The sequence below is a fragment of the Panulirus ornatus genome, chromosome 27 (assembly GCF_036320965.1).
Source record: "Panulirus ornatus isolate Po-2019 chromosome 27, ASM3632096v1, whole genome shotgun sequence".
NCBI lineage: Eukaryota > Metazoa > Arthropoda > Malacostraca > Decapoda > Palinuridae > Panulirus > Panulirus ornatus.
In genome coordinates, this window is record NC_092250.1 from 17,354,069 (window position 1) to 17,371,578 (window position 17,510).

General features: G+C 35.4%; 1 protein-coding gene across 13 annotated transcripts in view; it reads left to right on the plus strand.

Moving 5' to 3' along the window:
• Nucleotides 1–13,484, plus strand: part of LOC139757618 (uncharacterized) — a 71,637-nt gene extending 58,153 nt beyond the window's left edge. For 12 of the 13 annotated variants that reach the window (XM_071678252.1, XM_071678253.1, XM_071678250.1 and 9 more), the window contains one exon: nt 942–13,484. In XM_071678252.1, coding sequence (XP_071534353.1) covers nt 942–1,255 — 314 coding nt within the window. In that variant the 3' untranslated portion in view covers nt 1,256–13,484. The remainder of the gene's footprint in view (nt 1–941) is intronic. The other variant, XM_071678259.1, reaches the window with a different exon arrangement.
• Nucleotides 13,485–17,510: the final 4,026 nt, after the last annotated feature.

The window sequence follows — 17,510 nt, forward strand, 5'->3', positions numbered from 1 at the left end:
CAGGTTGACTGCAAATTAGTGATCACCTCCCCTTCATTAGAATGGCAGGATGATTGTATGTGGCTACTTTGCAAACTTAGTTGCCAGACCTTATTTATTAGTTCTTTTTCTGTTGAGATAAATGTGTTGGAATGAAAAGGTAGCTGGTATGTTATCTTGATGAATTAGGTGGAGTTAAGTACTGTTTTGCCATGACAAAATGACTTTTGAGTTTAGGATTCAAGAAATGTTACTCATTCCATGATTGATAGGCTTATGGTGTCTGGTAATTTTAGTAGAGGGAAGCCATTCTGTTTGGTAAGTTGGCTTTCCATTTAATGAATCTCTTTAATGGATGTCTGTATTACCATTTCTGATTGCCCATAAAAGTACATGTATATGTAGTTCATATATATGAATGCTGAAAGAAGTCTCATAATTTCAAATTTGTTTCCTTTCAAATAGGTAAACATCCCTAATTTGTCTTAAACATTTAAAGAATTTGAGGTAGTTATCCTTTTTGGGGGTGATTCATGAAGACAGTTGTTTGCTTTAAGATTTTCTTTGCTCTAATGGATTGAAAATTATAAATATCCAAAAAGAAATATTGCATATTAGTAAGTAAATTTTATGTTTAAATAGAATTAAGAATAGGAAAGCTTGTTCATAACTTTTTAAAGGCAAACTTTAAATTCTTATTTTGACTTTTTCATGACCATTTTTCATGACCACTTATTGTGATATGTACTTTCATATATCTATATCATGGATTAGGTTTACAGTTTAGTGAAACATTACAACAGAACATGAGAAGGCCCTATGCACAGTAAGTGACATATTATCAAATTTTCTTGCTGAAAATAAGATCCCCATTTATAGACTCTTTTCTTAGGCTTAGTCTTAGGTATTTTTAGACTTGTCCTCTTCTCATTGATGATAATTCATTATCTATTACACAACAGACAATTTGGACGCAGCCATAGACGAAGAGGAGAAAATAGGTGAGGACCTAATGGATGATCAAGATGAAGAAGGCAATGATATAAGGCAGAACAATGACAATATTGATGAGGAAAATTGTCAAGAAGACAACAAAGACCTTCCAAGAAGAAGCAACCAAGTGAGAGCTCTAGAGATTCCACAAGTGTTCCATCCAGAAGATGATACTCATCAAGATATGAATATGGGGGAAGACCCTGGCAATCAGGGAAATTATTATGAGGCTAACCTTGATAATAATATCCAGAATCTTCTAAGACCTCCCAAATTGCCCTAACGTTTTCGAATATTTGGAAATCTAAATTTCTTATAATACTCGCAGAAAATAAAAGATTAATTTCATGAATAAGTTTATGAGTAAATTTTAGGTCTTGGATATAGAGCTTAAGATATTATATATGTTTCATATTATGGTATGATTTTTGTGCTGAACTAGATGACATTATGGAACTACTTGGTGTATGACATTATTACATCAGTACAGAAATTTCATAGATATTGTTCTTTGATTTGTAGAAAATGGAATCATTTTGGATGATTGACTGTATGAAAGATAAATACTGCCTCTAAGAAAATGATGATATTCTTTCAAGCTCTCATACTGAAAATTTTTGAAAAAGGAGAAATTTAGTTTTCCAGTCAATTGTTCATGCTATGTATTTCTGAAAAGGGACCATTTTGTAATGATACATAACAGCATAAGTGTATGAGTATGACTGCAGTTCACATTGGCAAAACTGATCATCTCTCTACTGCAGCAAGTTGAGATGAGAGTGATTACCGTAAGATTAAAAAGGTTGATTTTTTTATATTACTTGTGTTAGCATATCTCATGTAAGAATTTTGGATGAATATCTTAATGGATCAGAGTAATTAGAATTTTTTTCACTTTTGTTGTAATGAAAGAAAATGCTGGCTTTTGGTTGTAGTGATTAATGTCCTCTCTATTTTACAGAGGAATATTAAAATGCTGTAAAGGTAGTGTCACATTTTGTAGACTATCAACTAGATACTGCTGTGACTCCCTTGTCATATGTCTGCCCTTCAAATTTCATCAGAATTATGGATGTACAGATTGTATTCCAAACATTATATGCCCCTGTCCATCAGTTTCCTGTTGCTTGTATATAATGTAGTAATTGTTTTGCTAGTAGGTTAACTACCACACAGTAGATGACATAAATGAGTGAACGCCTTTAGTCTAAAAAGTTCAACTGTGCTATTAGATTTTTATGAATTTTGTTACTTTACCAAAATTTTAATGTGTACATAGGTTAAGAATGACTTTTGACAATGTAACATCAAAGTCTTGCTACTGTTGCCATCACATTTACTTTACTGAAAATGAATGTATGATAACTTATTGAAAACAAATAATTGACAGCTGACATTGGGGGTAAGATTACTCCAAAAAGTGAACAGAAAATATTTGTGTCCCATATGTCACAGACACTTACAGTATATTCCCAGTTGATTGTCTGAGTCAGTGCCCCAAAACAAGAGAAAACAGAAGCAGTGATATGCAGTATCCTCAGTAAATGGCCTACTTACCCAAAGGACTACCAGCATCTTAAGAATAGATTTAATGTAAGTACATTGAACTGTATTTGCTACTTTAGGGAAGTGTAGTTTTTATTTGTTTTTTTTATAACACCAGTAAAAGTTAGGCTCATACATTTGGTAATAAAATCAGCAGGGACCACTTTTGTTGGAAAAGTAATTTCGTTTGCTTGAAAATTTTTTCCTGTACAGCTTATAATGAATGTGTTTACACATAGATTAAAAGCAATATAGTTAAAGCTCAAAATTATAGATTTCAAATGTCCAAGCAGCTGAAGAATCTGTATTTATAAAGTTATACGTTTAAGCATGTTGTGGCGAGGTGGCAATGGGAATGAATAAAGGCAGACAGTATGAATTATGTACATGTGTATATATGTATATGTCTGCGTTTATATATATATGTATACGTTGAGATGTATAGGTATGTATATTTTGCATGTGTGGACGTGTATGTATATACATGTGTATATGGGTGAGTTGGGCCATTCTTTCGTGTTTTTCCTTGCGCTACCTCGCTAACGCGGGAGACAGCGACAAAGCAAAATAAAGAAAAATATTAAGCATGTTACGTTAGCTTTCAGAAATATCTAAAAAAGTAGACAAAGGTGTTTCAGCACAAGTTTTTTGAATAGCATGGTATTGGAAATGCCACATTTTATGATATAAAGAGGCACTATAACAAGATCTTTGGATTCTGTGCTGAGTGGGAAACAAACAAGGAAATAGTCAATTGGAAGTCATTGCACAAGCAAAGTTGGAACAGCATAGATGATTGATAGTACATTTAGCAAAAGTGGTTTAAACAGCAGAGAAATGAGGGAGGGTTCCTATTCCTGGCTCACTTATGTAAAAAAAGATAAAACTCAAAAGTTCATCATTTTCAGGAATTATACACACTGCTTGGTCATAAGGTATTCAGATTTTTGAGCTCTGACTATAACAGTAATTCAGATATTTCCTCAGAAACAGTGTTCATTTTGTAGAAGCCTTTCTGTAGATATGCAAGATATAGTTTTTGGAAAGATTGTAAAGTGATACTTGTTTAGTGTTGAGACCAGGGTACCTATGTCCAGAAAATTTTATGTTACTAATATAGAGACAGAAACATTATAGAATGCCCATATGACAGAAGTTAACAGTTAAATTCTACAAGCTGAGGTATGACATTGAGCACAAGGATATAATACCTACATGAATTAGAAATTATGTATGTATGTATACTGTACTTAGTCCCTGCTTAACAATGGAGATGTATTTTTGGGAAATGCAGGTTAGTCAAATTGCTAGATAGTGAATTCCCCCATGCTATAAGATTCACTTAGATAAGGGAGGGCTACTTTCCAGAATAAAATACCAAAAAGCATGCAGTACAATACAGTTATTTAAATAAGAGTTACATCTTGAAATAGCATTGTTTTCAAGCAGAATTGCATTATACTAAGTACAGCTTTGTTACGTTGATCTTCCATCCAGACACTCAACATTTGCACATGTTCTCCATAACTTCACCTCGGGTATGAGCAATTTTAATTGGACCTCAAAGGAGTCAAATTGCAGGCATACTGCCTCACTTTATCTGATGTACTAAAAGGGAGCAAGCTAAGAGGTCTGGCAATATCAACAACAAATTAACCATGATCAAAACCCTTCAAAATGTTTAACTCTGACTCCAAGCTGATGCTTTTCCTGCTTTTCCTCCAAAAGATAAGATTTACATAGGAACTTTCCAGTCTTAACTGTACAGGGTTTAAGATGATTCTGAAACTTTTTTCCATTGTTAATAGTATTTAAGTCACTTGTTGATGAATACCATTTAAGCGAAGTACCGGATACTGAAGCACTGGATTGCAGGGACTACGTGTAATTTGCTTAACATTCCTTATTTCAAATTTGGCTGGTTAGAATCTTATTAAGACCTGTTTACTTATTTTTTATGGTTTATTTTTGTACATTGCTAACTCATCATTTTATCTGAATTATTTATCACTTATTTTAGGAAGAAGCTGTATTTAAAAGGGCCTTGAAAATCTATCTTACATGATTGCTGCTCGTCAGAACATTAAAAAAAGCCAGTTGAGATTTCTTCATGAGCAGGTTAATCTCTAATTAGAAGTTTCCTTCTTACCTATAGGAAACAGTATCTTAATGAAGGAAATATTTTTTTTTTTTTTTTTGATGATGAAAGGAGTATTAGTTAAGGCTTCATGTTAGGTGGTACCACCATAGACCAGCTGATGTAACTGTGCCTGTGACAGATCTCAGTTTCTCCTGAAGTGTTCCAAAATCATTAGATAATGACCCTTTCATAAAGTTTCTCACATAATGCTGTGAATCATAATAATAAACCTCACCCTTTTGAACTAACAGTGAAATCACCCACTTAATTGCAGATGACCAGCAAAGTTGGTTGCATCTTTCTTGCTCCAGTATAATTTTAGTAGTGTATAACATCATGAAGAGGAGGTTGAATATTTTATGATGAAGACTTAATGAAGATTAGTGTTATACTGCTTTGGAACAGATTGTTTACATTGATAAAGAGTATTAATGAAGAATTTTTGAGGATTTAAGCATTTATGAAGATGCTGTTATCGTTCAACATTTATTTGAATAATCTTGTAAGTTTAAAAGCTGATTTTTTGTGATTATTTTACATATATGGTGTTTTGTGATGATATTTTTTTTTCTTAATTTCATGAAGAAAGATTTATGTTCAGAATTAACAAGAAAAATCTGGTAGTTGAATAGGTTTGCTCTTCGCTTGGTTGTAGGTACTGGAATTTGTGTTATGATTAACCATTATACATGATTTCCATCTTAGGCTATTGAAAGGAAGGCTGGAAGAACTCAAATTCATCATTAAGGATGAAAAAATTTAATAATTTATTCATCTCTCCCATGGATTAATGCTAAGGAGCCTTACTGAGAGAAAGTACTCACTGCATCCACTTTTTAGTTGAAGTAAAAGTAGCTTTGGAATACAGGACTGTTCTAATAATTCAGCTCCATTCAGTAATGTATTGCAGTAGATTATCTTCATAGTATACTTGCCATCAGCTTCATAAGATAATGTAGAAAAATTTTTTTGTGTAATGATTCATTACCTTGTAAAACAAAAAGGCTTATGCAAAAAGATGCAAAACTGTTTCATAGAATTTATGGAAAGCTTCATGTGGATGAAGAGTGATTTTACATATACGAAGAGGATGATATTTAATGATATTTTTAAGGCCTTTTGAAGTGAGTTAACAAACTTCATTATCTTGAATATGAATATATATTTCACAGGAAGAGAACATCATGTGATTCCAGCATGTGGGATTTTAGTAGTAAGCTTGTTTGATACGTGTACATTGTGTGTTCGTGTTTTTGTGTATTTGTGTGTAATTATCTATTTTTGTATATGGGGAGAGATCTGTGTATATATATATATATATATATATATATATATATATATATATATATATATATATATATATATATATATTGAAAATAGTATATTCAGACAAATGAGTGGATGATGGTAGAGAACAGAAACACAGAGGTAGACAGTGTCATATTTGTTGGGAAGAGGGGATATATAAGTACAGATTGCTAAAGTGTGAAGCAAAGATAAGTCTATGGTTTCTTTTTGGGGATTGGTGTGGTTATAGCTGTTACTGGATTCTGCTTGCTTGTGGTTACTCCATGAGTGGAAAGTCCCCTTCATCAAGACTATATCATCGTCGGTAGATGAAAGTGAGTACAGTCTCTTTGAGGAACTTCTTTCTCCAAAGGAATCCATCATTTCATGCTTCCGATTGTAGCACAACCTCGAAACTTCTGGAACCTCATAGAAGGGGTCCTAGGATTTAATATGATTACAGAAGTAATGATAATTAAAATGACATATTTATTTTTTTTATACCAGGGCATGTGAAGCATCTGGAATAAACCATGGAAAGGTTTGTGGGGCCTGGTTGTGGATAGGGAGAATGGTGACCGAGTATGAAAAATATCCCAGAACCAATTTCTATGAGAGAGTCCTGCTGTTACCCAAAATCTTTCTAATTGGGCTTGAACCCTAAGGCTGCACTACTTCCAGTTGTGGGTAAATCTAGACTCATTTGTAGACAGAAGGCCTTTGAAGAGACTGTACTCCTAGTGATACAGCTTCATGAAAATTAACTTTTCACTTCTAGTGTAACATTGAGCAGGCAGAGGTCAGTAACAAAGTATGATAATAAAATATTCATATATTTTATTTATTTTGCTTTGTCGCTGTCTCCCGTGCCTGCGAGGTAGCACAAGGAAACAGATGAAAGAAATGGCCCAACCCACCCCCACACACTTGCACACACACACAAACACACACACGTCCACACACGCAAACATACACACCCACACATCCCAACGTACACACATATATACACACACATATACACACATGCACACAATTCACACTGTCTGCCCCTACTCACCCCCATCGCCACCCCGCCACACACAGAATAACATCCCCCTCCCCCCTCATGTGCGCGAGGCAGCACCAGGAAAAGAGAACAAAGGCCCCATTCGCTCACACTCAGTCTCCAGCTGTCATGCAATAATGCCCGAAACTACAGCTCCCTTGCGACATCCACGCTCCACAAAACTTTCCATGGTTTACCCCAGATGCTTCACATGCCCTGGTTCAATCCATTGACAGCACATCGACCCCAGTATACCACATCGTTCCATTTCACTCTATTCCTTGCACGCCTTTCACCCTCCTGCATGTCCAGGCCCTGATCAGTCAGAATCTTTTTCACTCCATCTTTCCACCTCCAATTTGGTCTCCCACTTCTCGTTCCCTCCACCTCTGACACATATATCATCTTTGTCAATCTTTCCTCACTCATTCTGTCCATGTGACCAAGCCATTTCAAAACACCCTCTTCTGCTCTCTCAACCACACTCTTTTTATTACCAAACATCTCTCTTACCCCTTCATTACTTACTCGATCAAACCACCTCACACCGCATGTTGTCCTCAAACATCTCATTTCCAACACATCCACCCTCCTCCGCATAACTCTATCTATAGCCCACGCCTCACAACCATATAACATTGTTGGAACCACTATTCCTTCAGACATACCCATGGATATATATATATATATATATATATATATATATATATATATATATATATATATATATATATATATATATATATATATATATTTATTTATATATATATATATATATTATCGCTGGGGATAGGGTAGAAAGAATACTTCCCATGTATTCCCTGCGTGTCGTAGAAGGCGACTAAAAGGGAGGGAGCAGGGGGCTGGAAATCCTCCCCTCTTGTTTTTTTTTTTTTCTTTTTTTAATTTTCCAAAAGAAGGAACAGAGAAGTGGCCCAGGCGAGGATATTCCTTCAGAGGCCCAGTCCTCTGTTCTTAACGCTACCTTGCTAACGTGGGAAATGGCGAATAGTTTGAAAGAAAAAAAATATATATATATATATATATATATATATATATATATATATATATATATATATATATATATATAGCTGAGCACTTTGCTTACACCTATCATTCATCATGATATTTGTACATGGAAATTAGTTTTCTCCATACACATTCCAAATCATTTAATATTGTACAGCCAGGTAATCACTTTAATTAGCAATAAAATGAAAGGTGTAGATAGTAGAAGTAGTATCATTTAGTGACATTGTTCATTCCAATATTTTTTTGTAGAATTGTCAAAATCATAGTGATTTTCTTTTAATTTTATTAACGAAAATATGTGACATAGCATGTTAATGGTAGAAGCAATTATGAAACTAGACAAAGCTATATTTTGCTATTTGCCTTTAGATGACAACCCTGAAATTTAAGCTGAATACTTCTTTCCCTTTTCTATATGGGATGTTTAAGTCTGTGTTAAATATTCGTGTACTTTTATTTATTCAGACTAAACTGTCATAAAACGTACAGTGTAGTTTATATCTTATTTTGTAGGCATTATAGATGGAGATATTAAGTTTTTGAATTGTTAGCTTTATATGTTGTAAGCTCTTAACAGTAGACCTCTGGATAAAGTTTGTAGGACTGTCAAACATGTGATGGAAATCAAGGACAAGGATGTTTCAGAATGAACTTGATGCATCAGTCACTGTTAAGTTGAAACAATAAGAATGCCCAGTCTCAAAAAAATTGTCACAGCTATTGTGTAGGTGGGAAAAATAACACATTCCAGTACAGTATATGTGATTATGGGCTCATTTGCATTATGCTGTAGAGCATTGTGCCCAGTATAACGTTATATAGGATTGTTAGATTTGTCAACTTGACAGGCTTTGAAGCCTTTAAGTTTGCAGGTGTTATTGTAGTTTAAGTACACATTTGGCATATTATGAGTTAGAATACACATGTTATTTCAGAATTGTTGTGAATTTTATGTACACTGGTATTTGAGTGTGAAATTCTTTTTCATTTAAAGTTGAATATTTCGAAAATTAATGTATGATCTCTTTAATTTTGTTGCTTCCTCATGACACCCTGCACAAGAAAGTACTAACAGCTATGTATTAGATTAGATGCTTTCACCTTTAGTCAGATATACTATTCTTTTTTAGATATAATTGATGTACTTATATTTCACACAGTACACACCACTTTAGAGTCTGGGGTTTCTGTCTGTCTATCTGTATCTTGCTTGATGCCTGTTCCCTCTAGGAACTCCCTCAAGGGAGCAACCTTGGCACAAGTCTCCATAGTTGGTGAACTTTAGTGTCAGTTCTTGGACATTAGTACCTCATCATTGACAGGCCACTGGCAGCAGATAACTTTAGCGCATTGTTTCTAGAGGCTCCTATGTAATGTTCCTACTGACTACTTATACCTAATGTGTCTACCTAATATTTCTGCCCAATGTTCCAACCTACTACTTCTACCTAATTTGTCTACCTAATATTTCTGCCCAATGTTCCAACCTACTACTTCTACCTATTGCTCCCACCTGATGTTCTTACTTATTACTTCTGTCTAATGTTTCTACCTAAGATCCTGCCTGATGTTCCTACCTACTACTTTTATCTATTACTCCTATCGTTTTGCCAAAAGGCAGGGCTAGCAGATAGTACTCGCTGCTGGAAAATCTAGTTACAAAGAATGAATTGTGTGAGTTAATGTCATGTGACAAGGAGAGATTGTATCTGGACAGAATGGCAGAGGTCCATGTGTAGGTGAGGCAGAGAGAAAAGACAGCTTCATGGGTAAGAGGAGTGCGATTTGACAGCCACTGCAGTGTTAGCTAACTGCACAACTGTCACCCTCCCAATACCTAGGTGGGTAATACCAGTAATATACCTCCTTGGTCAGTGGCTGCTTACCAACTACTGCCTACCTACCTACCTACCTGAGGTTTCATGTATTCATAATTCATTATTTAGGCCCATTCAGCTTAATGGGAACACTTTGATGATATTAATGTTCATTGGAATCAGTTTCTGGGAATCTGTAAAGAGGTGCCCTGGGTCCCCAGAGTGTGCATGCCAAATTTAGATTAGACTGGGGAACAATTTATATCAACACTTCTGTACAGGCAAGCTCTTTGTGATGTACACACCATAGGCTGGCCACCTTGGTACAATCCCCAAGAATTCCTAAAGGTGCATTTGAATTTTGATTGTTACTGGTGAAAACTAAAGTAATTCTTGAAAAACAAATAAACCATCAAACAAGCCGTAGAACCTCTATTATGAAGATGACAGAAGGCTATTAAGTGCCTTGAAATTAGAAATGTGAAACAGCGAGTCAACTTTGAAATTTTTTAGGATATAAAAGAACTTTACTGATCATGTTCATATAAAAAATCTTTAGTTATTATTTAGTTTTTAAAGAAGAACTAGAAATAGTTTACATGCTCATTGTTAGACCAAATACTTGGATGAAGTAGGGGGTTCTTAAAAATCTTATGATAATCATGCAGACCATTGCACATTGCATATGCATACTCATAGTTGAGAAGTATGGTTTTTCAGTAAGGATCATATCCAGATAATTTTCACGAAAACTTGAAAAGAAGAAAGCTTTATCATCTTGATATTTTCCTTTAGCTGAGTAATGGTTTATTTTGTAGTGTCAACAGAACTAATGTTAAATCAGTTAAATTCATAGGAAATTGATGTTGGATTTTCAGAATTTTCTTCCATTTATGATGTACATTTTGTTTTATCCAGAAGGACATTGTATGTTATTTGGTAATATTTGATGATAATTGTCATATTTATGTGAAATTCTCATAATTGCTTTTCTCTCTCATGTATGGAGACAGATTGTTTGAAAATGTGTCACATGCTCAAATAATTGATGATGACTATGCCTACAGAATGATGATATTGCCCAGCTATATTCTGATAACATATGCAGTTGTAACCCTGAAATTTTACCATTACTTGCTGCTCTCTTAAGGGCATCACTGTTAGTAATGCTGATGGCTCCACTGCTTCAGTCCAGAAGGCCCCATTGATCCAGATGATAAGCAAAATCCTTGCATCTGCCCTCTTATAAGTCTAGTTTTTGTGCATTAGTATCCACCAAAGTGATGTGGTACTGTTTATTTTGACATCATTTTAAGAATTTTGCTGTACATTACTAACATTAAAGTGAAATATAGTAGGTAAATATTCACTGTATAGGGAAACTCTATTGCAAGGTGAGGATTTCTTGCTAAACAAATTCCAATATCTACAAAGGCCTTGTTTGTGGGGTGTGTGGAAGATCAAGAGTTTATTGTACAAAGATGTGTTTCTTTGCTAAATCTTCCTTTATTAATTTTAAACACTCCTCTGTGCCTATGTACATACTGGAATTATAAATTGTCTCTTATGGGAGCTTGTAAAACCCAGCCAAGGGTATAGTTCTGTACAGTACTGAATGTTGATATCCAGAGGCATTATTCTCAAACTACACTCTGACCTTTCTTAGTGTGCTGGCCCAATGAACATAAACCTAAGACAGGGATGGGATGACTCATTTGCTGAACTTTTTGAAAATTGTGTTTGTGTTTGTGTGTGTGTATGTGTGTGTGTGTGTATACTTTATGTAAGTGCAGCTTAATTATACAACTTCGTGACCTTTTGTATGGGTCACCTGCAGCACCAGTGATTCACCCCAATTGGGAGCAGGGAAACACTGGACTCCTTTGGAGTAAGAGCCTTAACAAGACTGTATACCTTTCATTTCATTGATGATGATACCCCTTGTAAGGCTGTAGCATCATGAATGATTAAGGTGAGTACAGTCTGATGAAGGAATTTCTTGTCCCAAAGGGGTCCTTCTCTTGATTGGAGAGCACACTTGAAGATGCAGGGACCCCTTACAATACTAATATGATATTAATTTACTTATTTTTTTACATTTTTTCTCTCCATTCCTGTTTACCATTGCCAATGTAAGTAAGGTAGGACTAGAAGCATATGAAGAAATAGCATTATTTACTCCCATCCACTCCCTAGCTGTCATGTATAATGCACCGAAACTAGAGCATCCTATCCACAACCAGGCCCCACAGACATTTCCATGGTTTATCTTGATATTTTTATATATACCAAGTTCAGTCCATTGAAAGCACATCACCCCTTAATACCACATTACTCCACTTCACTCTATCCTGTTGACACCTTACACCCTCCTACATGTTCAGACCCTGCAGCTTCAATGCTTCACTAAACTCAGAGACAGGGATAGGATTGACTCCATTGAAGTGAGAGCTTTTTTGATAAGATTGTATTTTCTTGTTTTTATTGACAATGATGCTGCCTCACCAAAAGTGACTTTTTGCTCATGATGTTACCTTAAGCAGATGGACATCTTTACTTGCACTTAAAACAGTACATTTGATGTTTAGAAGTATGCTTAATATCCCAAATTTGTATTGAGAATGTAAGTCAAGTTCCCAAAGACCAAGCTAAAACATAATATTTGATAATTACTATTTGAACTCTCTGTACCATAATGTTTAGGACTAAGGGCCTTCCAGAAAAGATTTCTTGTTCCAAAAAATACCCCATCTCCACAGCAAAGCATCTCTCACCTACATCATGCCTTTGCTGTTTCTCATGAGATACTTAAGTCACCAATATTTTCATTAACTGTTGAAATTTGATGCAAATAATTTTGTTGTGAAATATTCCAGTGCAAAGGCTTTGGCTGTATTATACATTATTTATTATTAGATTTTTCCTCTAATTTTACCCATTCCATATGGAGGGAACTAATTTTTTGCCATTAGATTTTTTTGGTTTTAAGAATGAAGTAGCTGCTGATCTTCAAAGCTTACATATCTCAATTATCAAATTCCTCTTGTTATGAATATGTGTTGGGATGAAAAATAAAAGGATGGAGTTGTGAGTGACCCTCTTATCTTTACATCAAGAAGAGTGTTGGATAATGAGTTGGATACTCTTATATAGATGATTAAATCTGTTCAGACAAACTTAGTGTGTAGAGTCCCATTTGTATGTTGTACCTCTTGGCTGGTGCTAATGTCTCTGTAATTCTAGAATTTTAAAAGTATGCTTAAAGCCAAACACAGCATAAGTGTTCTCCATATGCCAAATTTTTTTTATCATGGTCAAAAGGTTGACATTATATCCGTAAGGCTTTTAAGAATCCATTCCAGCAATCCTTGTAACATTTGAGAAATATCCTTGAATTAGCAGTCATTGGTGAAGTCCCATACCTGTGAATGAAATCCCTTATATAAGGTAACAGGCCACCACCTGAGGTTGCATGATTCTCAATTTCCCTTTCCGTAAAACAATTGGAAAAGAATGCTGCTTGTCATGATCTTTTCTTATGTGTGCATCCATTTCCTCATGACACACACACACACACACACACACACACACACACACACACACACACACACACACACACACACACACACACAAGCAAAAAAGAAAACTTATTTTACATACAGAAGGGGTAGCTCAATTTTAGGAATAACTTCCCCATCTGGGCCTGCCTTTTATGTTATCTTTTTATATTATAGATAACTTTTATTTTAATGAAACTATAACTTTGAGGAACCATTACAGGAACTATACCAATATGCAATAGTAGATAGAAAAATAGATTACTTACAGTATCTAGAACAAAATAGTGGACTCCTCTCGCTTGATATGTTGTATAAATTTTGTGAAGAAAACCACTTGAAATTGATGGGCCATAATTAATATGCAATGTTTGCAGCTCTTAATATGTATAATTATGTAAATTGCCAAACAGGAGCAGCTTTACTGGTCTGAATATAATGATAGTGAAGCAGTGCATCATTTTATTATTTGTAACTATTGTTCACATACAATTTACGAATTGCAGTTGAATATTTCAAGTGCTATGAAATTGTTATAGTATAACTTTTTGTTGATGAGTGTAGATGTTTTTTGTATATTTATGTCTATTTTGCTTTTCAGCAGTAATTACTACATACTTTCCAGATTTTTTATGTAGCAAGTGTGTACAACAGGTTGTGGTTTTATCTTAATGCTTTGGTTTTGGCTGCACTGTTCCACATCTTATTAAGCTGAAGTTTCGTTCAAGTAGATTGATGATGTGTGCTATGAAAAAATGTAATAATGTTATGAAATCTAAATTTATAAAAAAAAAAGAAAGAAATTTCAGTGTCAGATATGCATTTGGTATTGGTTGTATCTAAAACCTACAAATATTTAATTTCATAATTAAATGGCAACAGTACCTCAGTAATTATAAGAGGAACATTTTGAAAAAGTAGGCACAAATGTGTTATGAATGATAGTATGATTCTTATAATTGTAACATGTTTTAGTGTGTTCAGAGCATTGTACAGTTTGTTACAACGGTGATTTAATAAAGTGGTGCTCAGAATTATTTACTGTATTTACCCAAGGGTAATTAGCCTGTTAAGGGTAATGCAATGATATACATTGTATCAGTCAAAGCAGTTTCCAAGTAGACATTTTATGTATACAAATGAAATGGTTCACCTTTGGCCCTCAAATCTTGGAATCTATCTATTTTTTCATCCTTTTGATATAGTCACATTCGAGCTCTATAACTTTGGTAAGTGTGCAAGGAAGACAAAAGTCCTTCATCTTTATACAGTTCAACAATCACTCACTGACTTTTTGGCTTCCTGGCATGCACTTAATGTTTGTTTAACTGCTGTTTCACTTCATCTCTTTACCTTCTCCTCTCTCACATTTTGCTTTCCTATTTTTAGGTGAATTATGGCTCATTTTGCCTATTCTTTTGAAATTCTTCCTCTTCCTCATATACACAACTCCCAATCTGCCATCCAACCAAGCCAATACACACATCTGTTGTATCCACTCTCCAGCCATTTATTTATCTTTCATTCAGGGAGGTTTATCATTTGTCACAAATAATCACCCAGCTTTATCAAGCATACCTGCATCCTACGTACAGTGCAGACCCACTTTCAGGACCTACTTACCCTAATGTGCAGTACCTTGGTTAATTGATAATGATTTGTGGTAGTTTATCTTGTAAAGGCCTAAAGTGTACTGCTAGATCTCTCACTGTGGTCTTTACCCCCTGAAAGTTGGTGTTGAAACTGTCAAAAGATGATGACCGCCATCCACAATCAACTCCTCACCGTGGTTGCTACCACAAATGACACTCTCAGAACATCCATTACAAAGCAATATTTATATATGAGTAATTCGTGTAATGAAGGTTTGTCAAAGCTCCCCCGTTTACTAAATTCGCAATGCTTGAGCAAGTTAGTGCGCCTTCGGTTGGGATGAGATCAAAGATAAGAAAAAAAAAAACGCCATATGCATCGCAACTGTGTTTAATTTAGTTTGTCATTTATTAGATTGATGCTAATATGTGCCCATTATCTGTATCAGTATAATGGTATGCCTGGCCGCAACGCGTTGCTTATTGATAAACCTTGTGAAGAAATGACTCCAAAATTGACACTTTGAGTGAAGGAATACAACTTCAAAATTTAGTCACTGTATCCAATATATATATATATATATATATATATATATATATATATATATATATATATATATATATATATATATGTTTTGGCGTATATTACAGATTCTAGCACAAATCAAGATGTGATATAGGTCACATTTACTTTGTGAAGCAAATATTTATTTTGTTTTAACTTTCATTGTGAAATTGGGATTAAAGAAGTTATGTGGAAGGCAAATTGGATTTATGTATCAGTCATTTTTCCTGGAACTTGGTATTAAAAATACATAATTTCATATCTCTGTATAGTAATTGAAGGAAGGAAAAAATCAAATTTACCTGTACGTAAATTACATTTATCTGTTCCTTGGGCACTTCGACAGTGCAGACTAGATGTCTCTGTTTTTTTTCACATAAGATAGATATCTTTCAAGTGCATTTTCTTTTTCTTTTAGGTAAATCTAATTTGCATATGGAGAACCAAAAGCGGTACGATAACGTATGTCATTGCGTGGGCAGCATCCCATTAGGTCAGACGTACCCTCAAACGGTCATCAGTTGGATTCCCCCCCCCATCAGCTGGGGCGTCGTAATACGTCATGGCACGATGGTGATCCTGTATCATGTGGTGGTGTACAGCAGAAAACACAGAGAGAATCTAGCTTGAAGTGCTCGTTAACCGAGGTGGGTCTTTTGATGTCTTTTACGGTGGTCAAATAGTTTTCATCATGGCTCTTGCCAGCCGTATTTTTTTTTTTTTGTCTAAAGTCGTTTACCTGGAATTGATCTGACGAAGTAGTGCATTGAGTATATGTAAATGTCTCCCGGGAAGCTGTAGATATGTAATAATGTTAGAAAGTTAATTAGAATTTGGTTAGACGGACGGTAGCCGCAAATTTCAAGATGGATGACTGTAGATTGCGGGGCTTGGCAGGTGTTGGGCGGCGCCCTATAATAACCCGTTCCCCCCAAATTAGCTTATCTCTTCAAACCACTATCGTCGTGTGGCCACGAGGTTGTCCCAGGTCAACGGTAACCATCAACGGTGGGCTCGTCTCCGTAGCCGACATGGCCAAAGGAAAGATCAGTATCGTATTAATGGACGGTATTAGATCATGCGTCTGGTAGTCCGGTTTAGAGTTTGTTGACATCTCTCTCTCTCTCTCTCTTTCTCTCTCTCTCTCTCTCTCTCTCTCTCTCTCTCTCTCTCTCTCTCTCTCTCTCTCTCGAGCCGACCACATGGTTCATTTGGGCCCCCAAGTTTTCGTTTTAGTTAATGTGGTCCACCTACCTTGTTAGGTGACCGGGTGTAACTGAAGTTACTGTGGTTCCACCACTTGCTCCAATGTACATGTGGTTCCACCACTTGTTCCACTGTACATGTGGTTCCACCACTTGTTCCACTGTACATGTGGTTCATTTCGTCGAGTTCAAGGCGGGTTGACCCAGTTCATCAAGATTGTTTGGTTTTGACCATTTGTTAAGTTCACCAGGTTGGGTTGGTCCATCTTTGTTGAGTTAGTGTGCTTCAACTTTACAAGTTAGTAACTCAACTTGGTACAGTTTGGCTCAACACAGATTGGTCCAACCTGTGAAGTTGATTTGGTATGACAAGTTTATCCCATTTGGTCGGTGGTGTGATCCGACATGTTTAGTTAGATGAACTTAGTTTGTTCCACCTTGTTAAGGTCCATCAGGTTAACTTGGTTCAACGTGTCAGGTTCGTTCTAACATGTAGGTAAGGAACACAAGGCGTATCAGGTTAATCACAGACTTTCGCTCACTCTCATATTTCATAGTGAGGGAGGAGTGAGGGTTTGCCAACAATGTATTGGTCCAGCAACTCTCTTTTCAGTAATCATATATATATATTTTTTTTCCCTTCGAAAATAGCTAATTTTTTTTTCTGCGGAATTATAATTAACTGCGAACGTAGTTTTAACACGGGGAAGATATAGCAACATATGGAAGGGGAAAAATAATTCCACGAGAGTG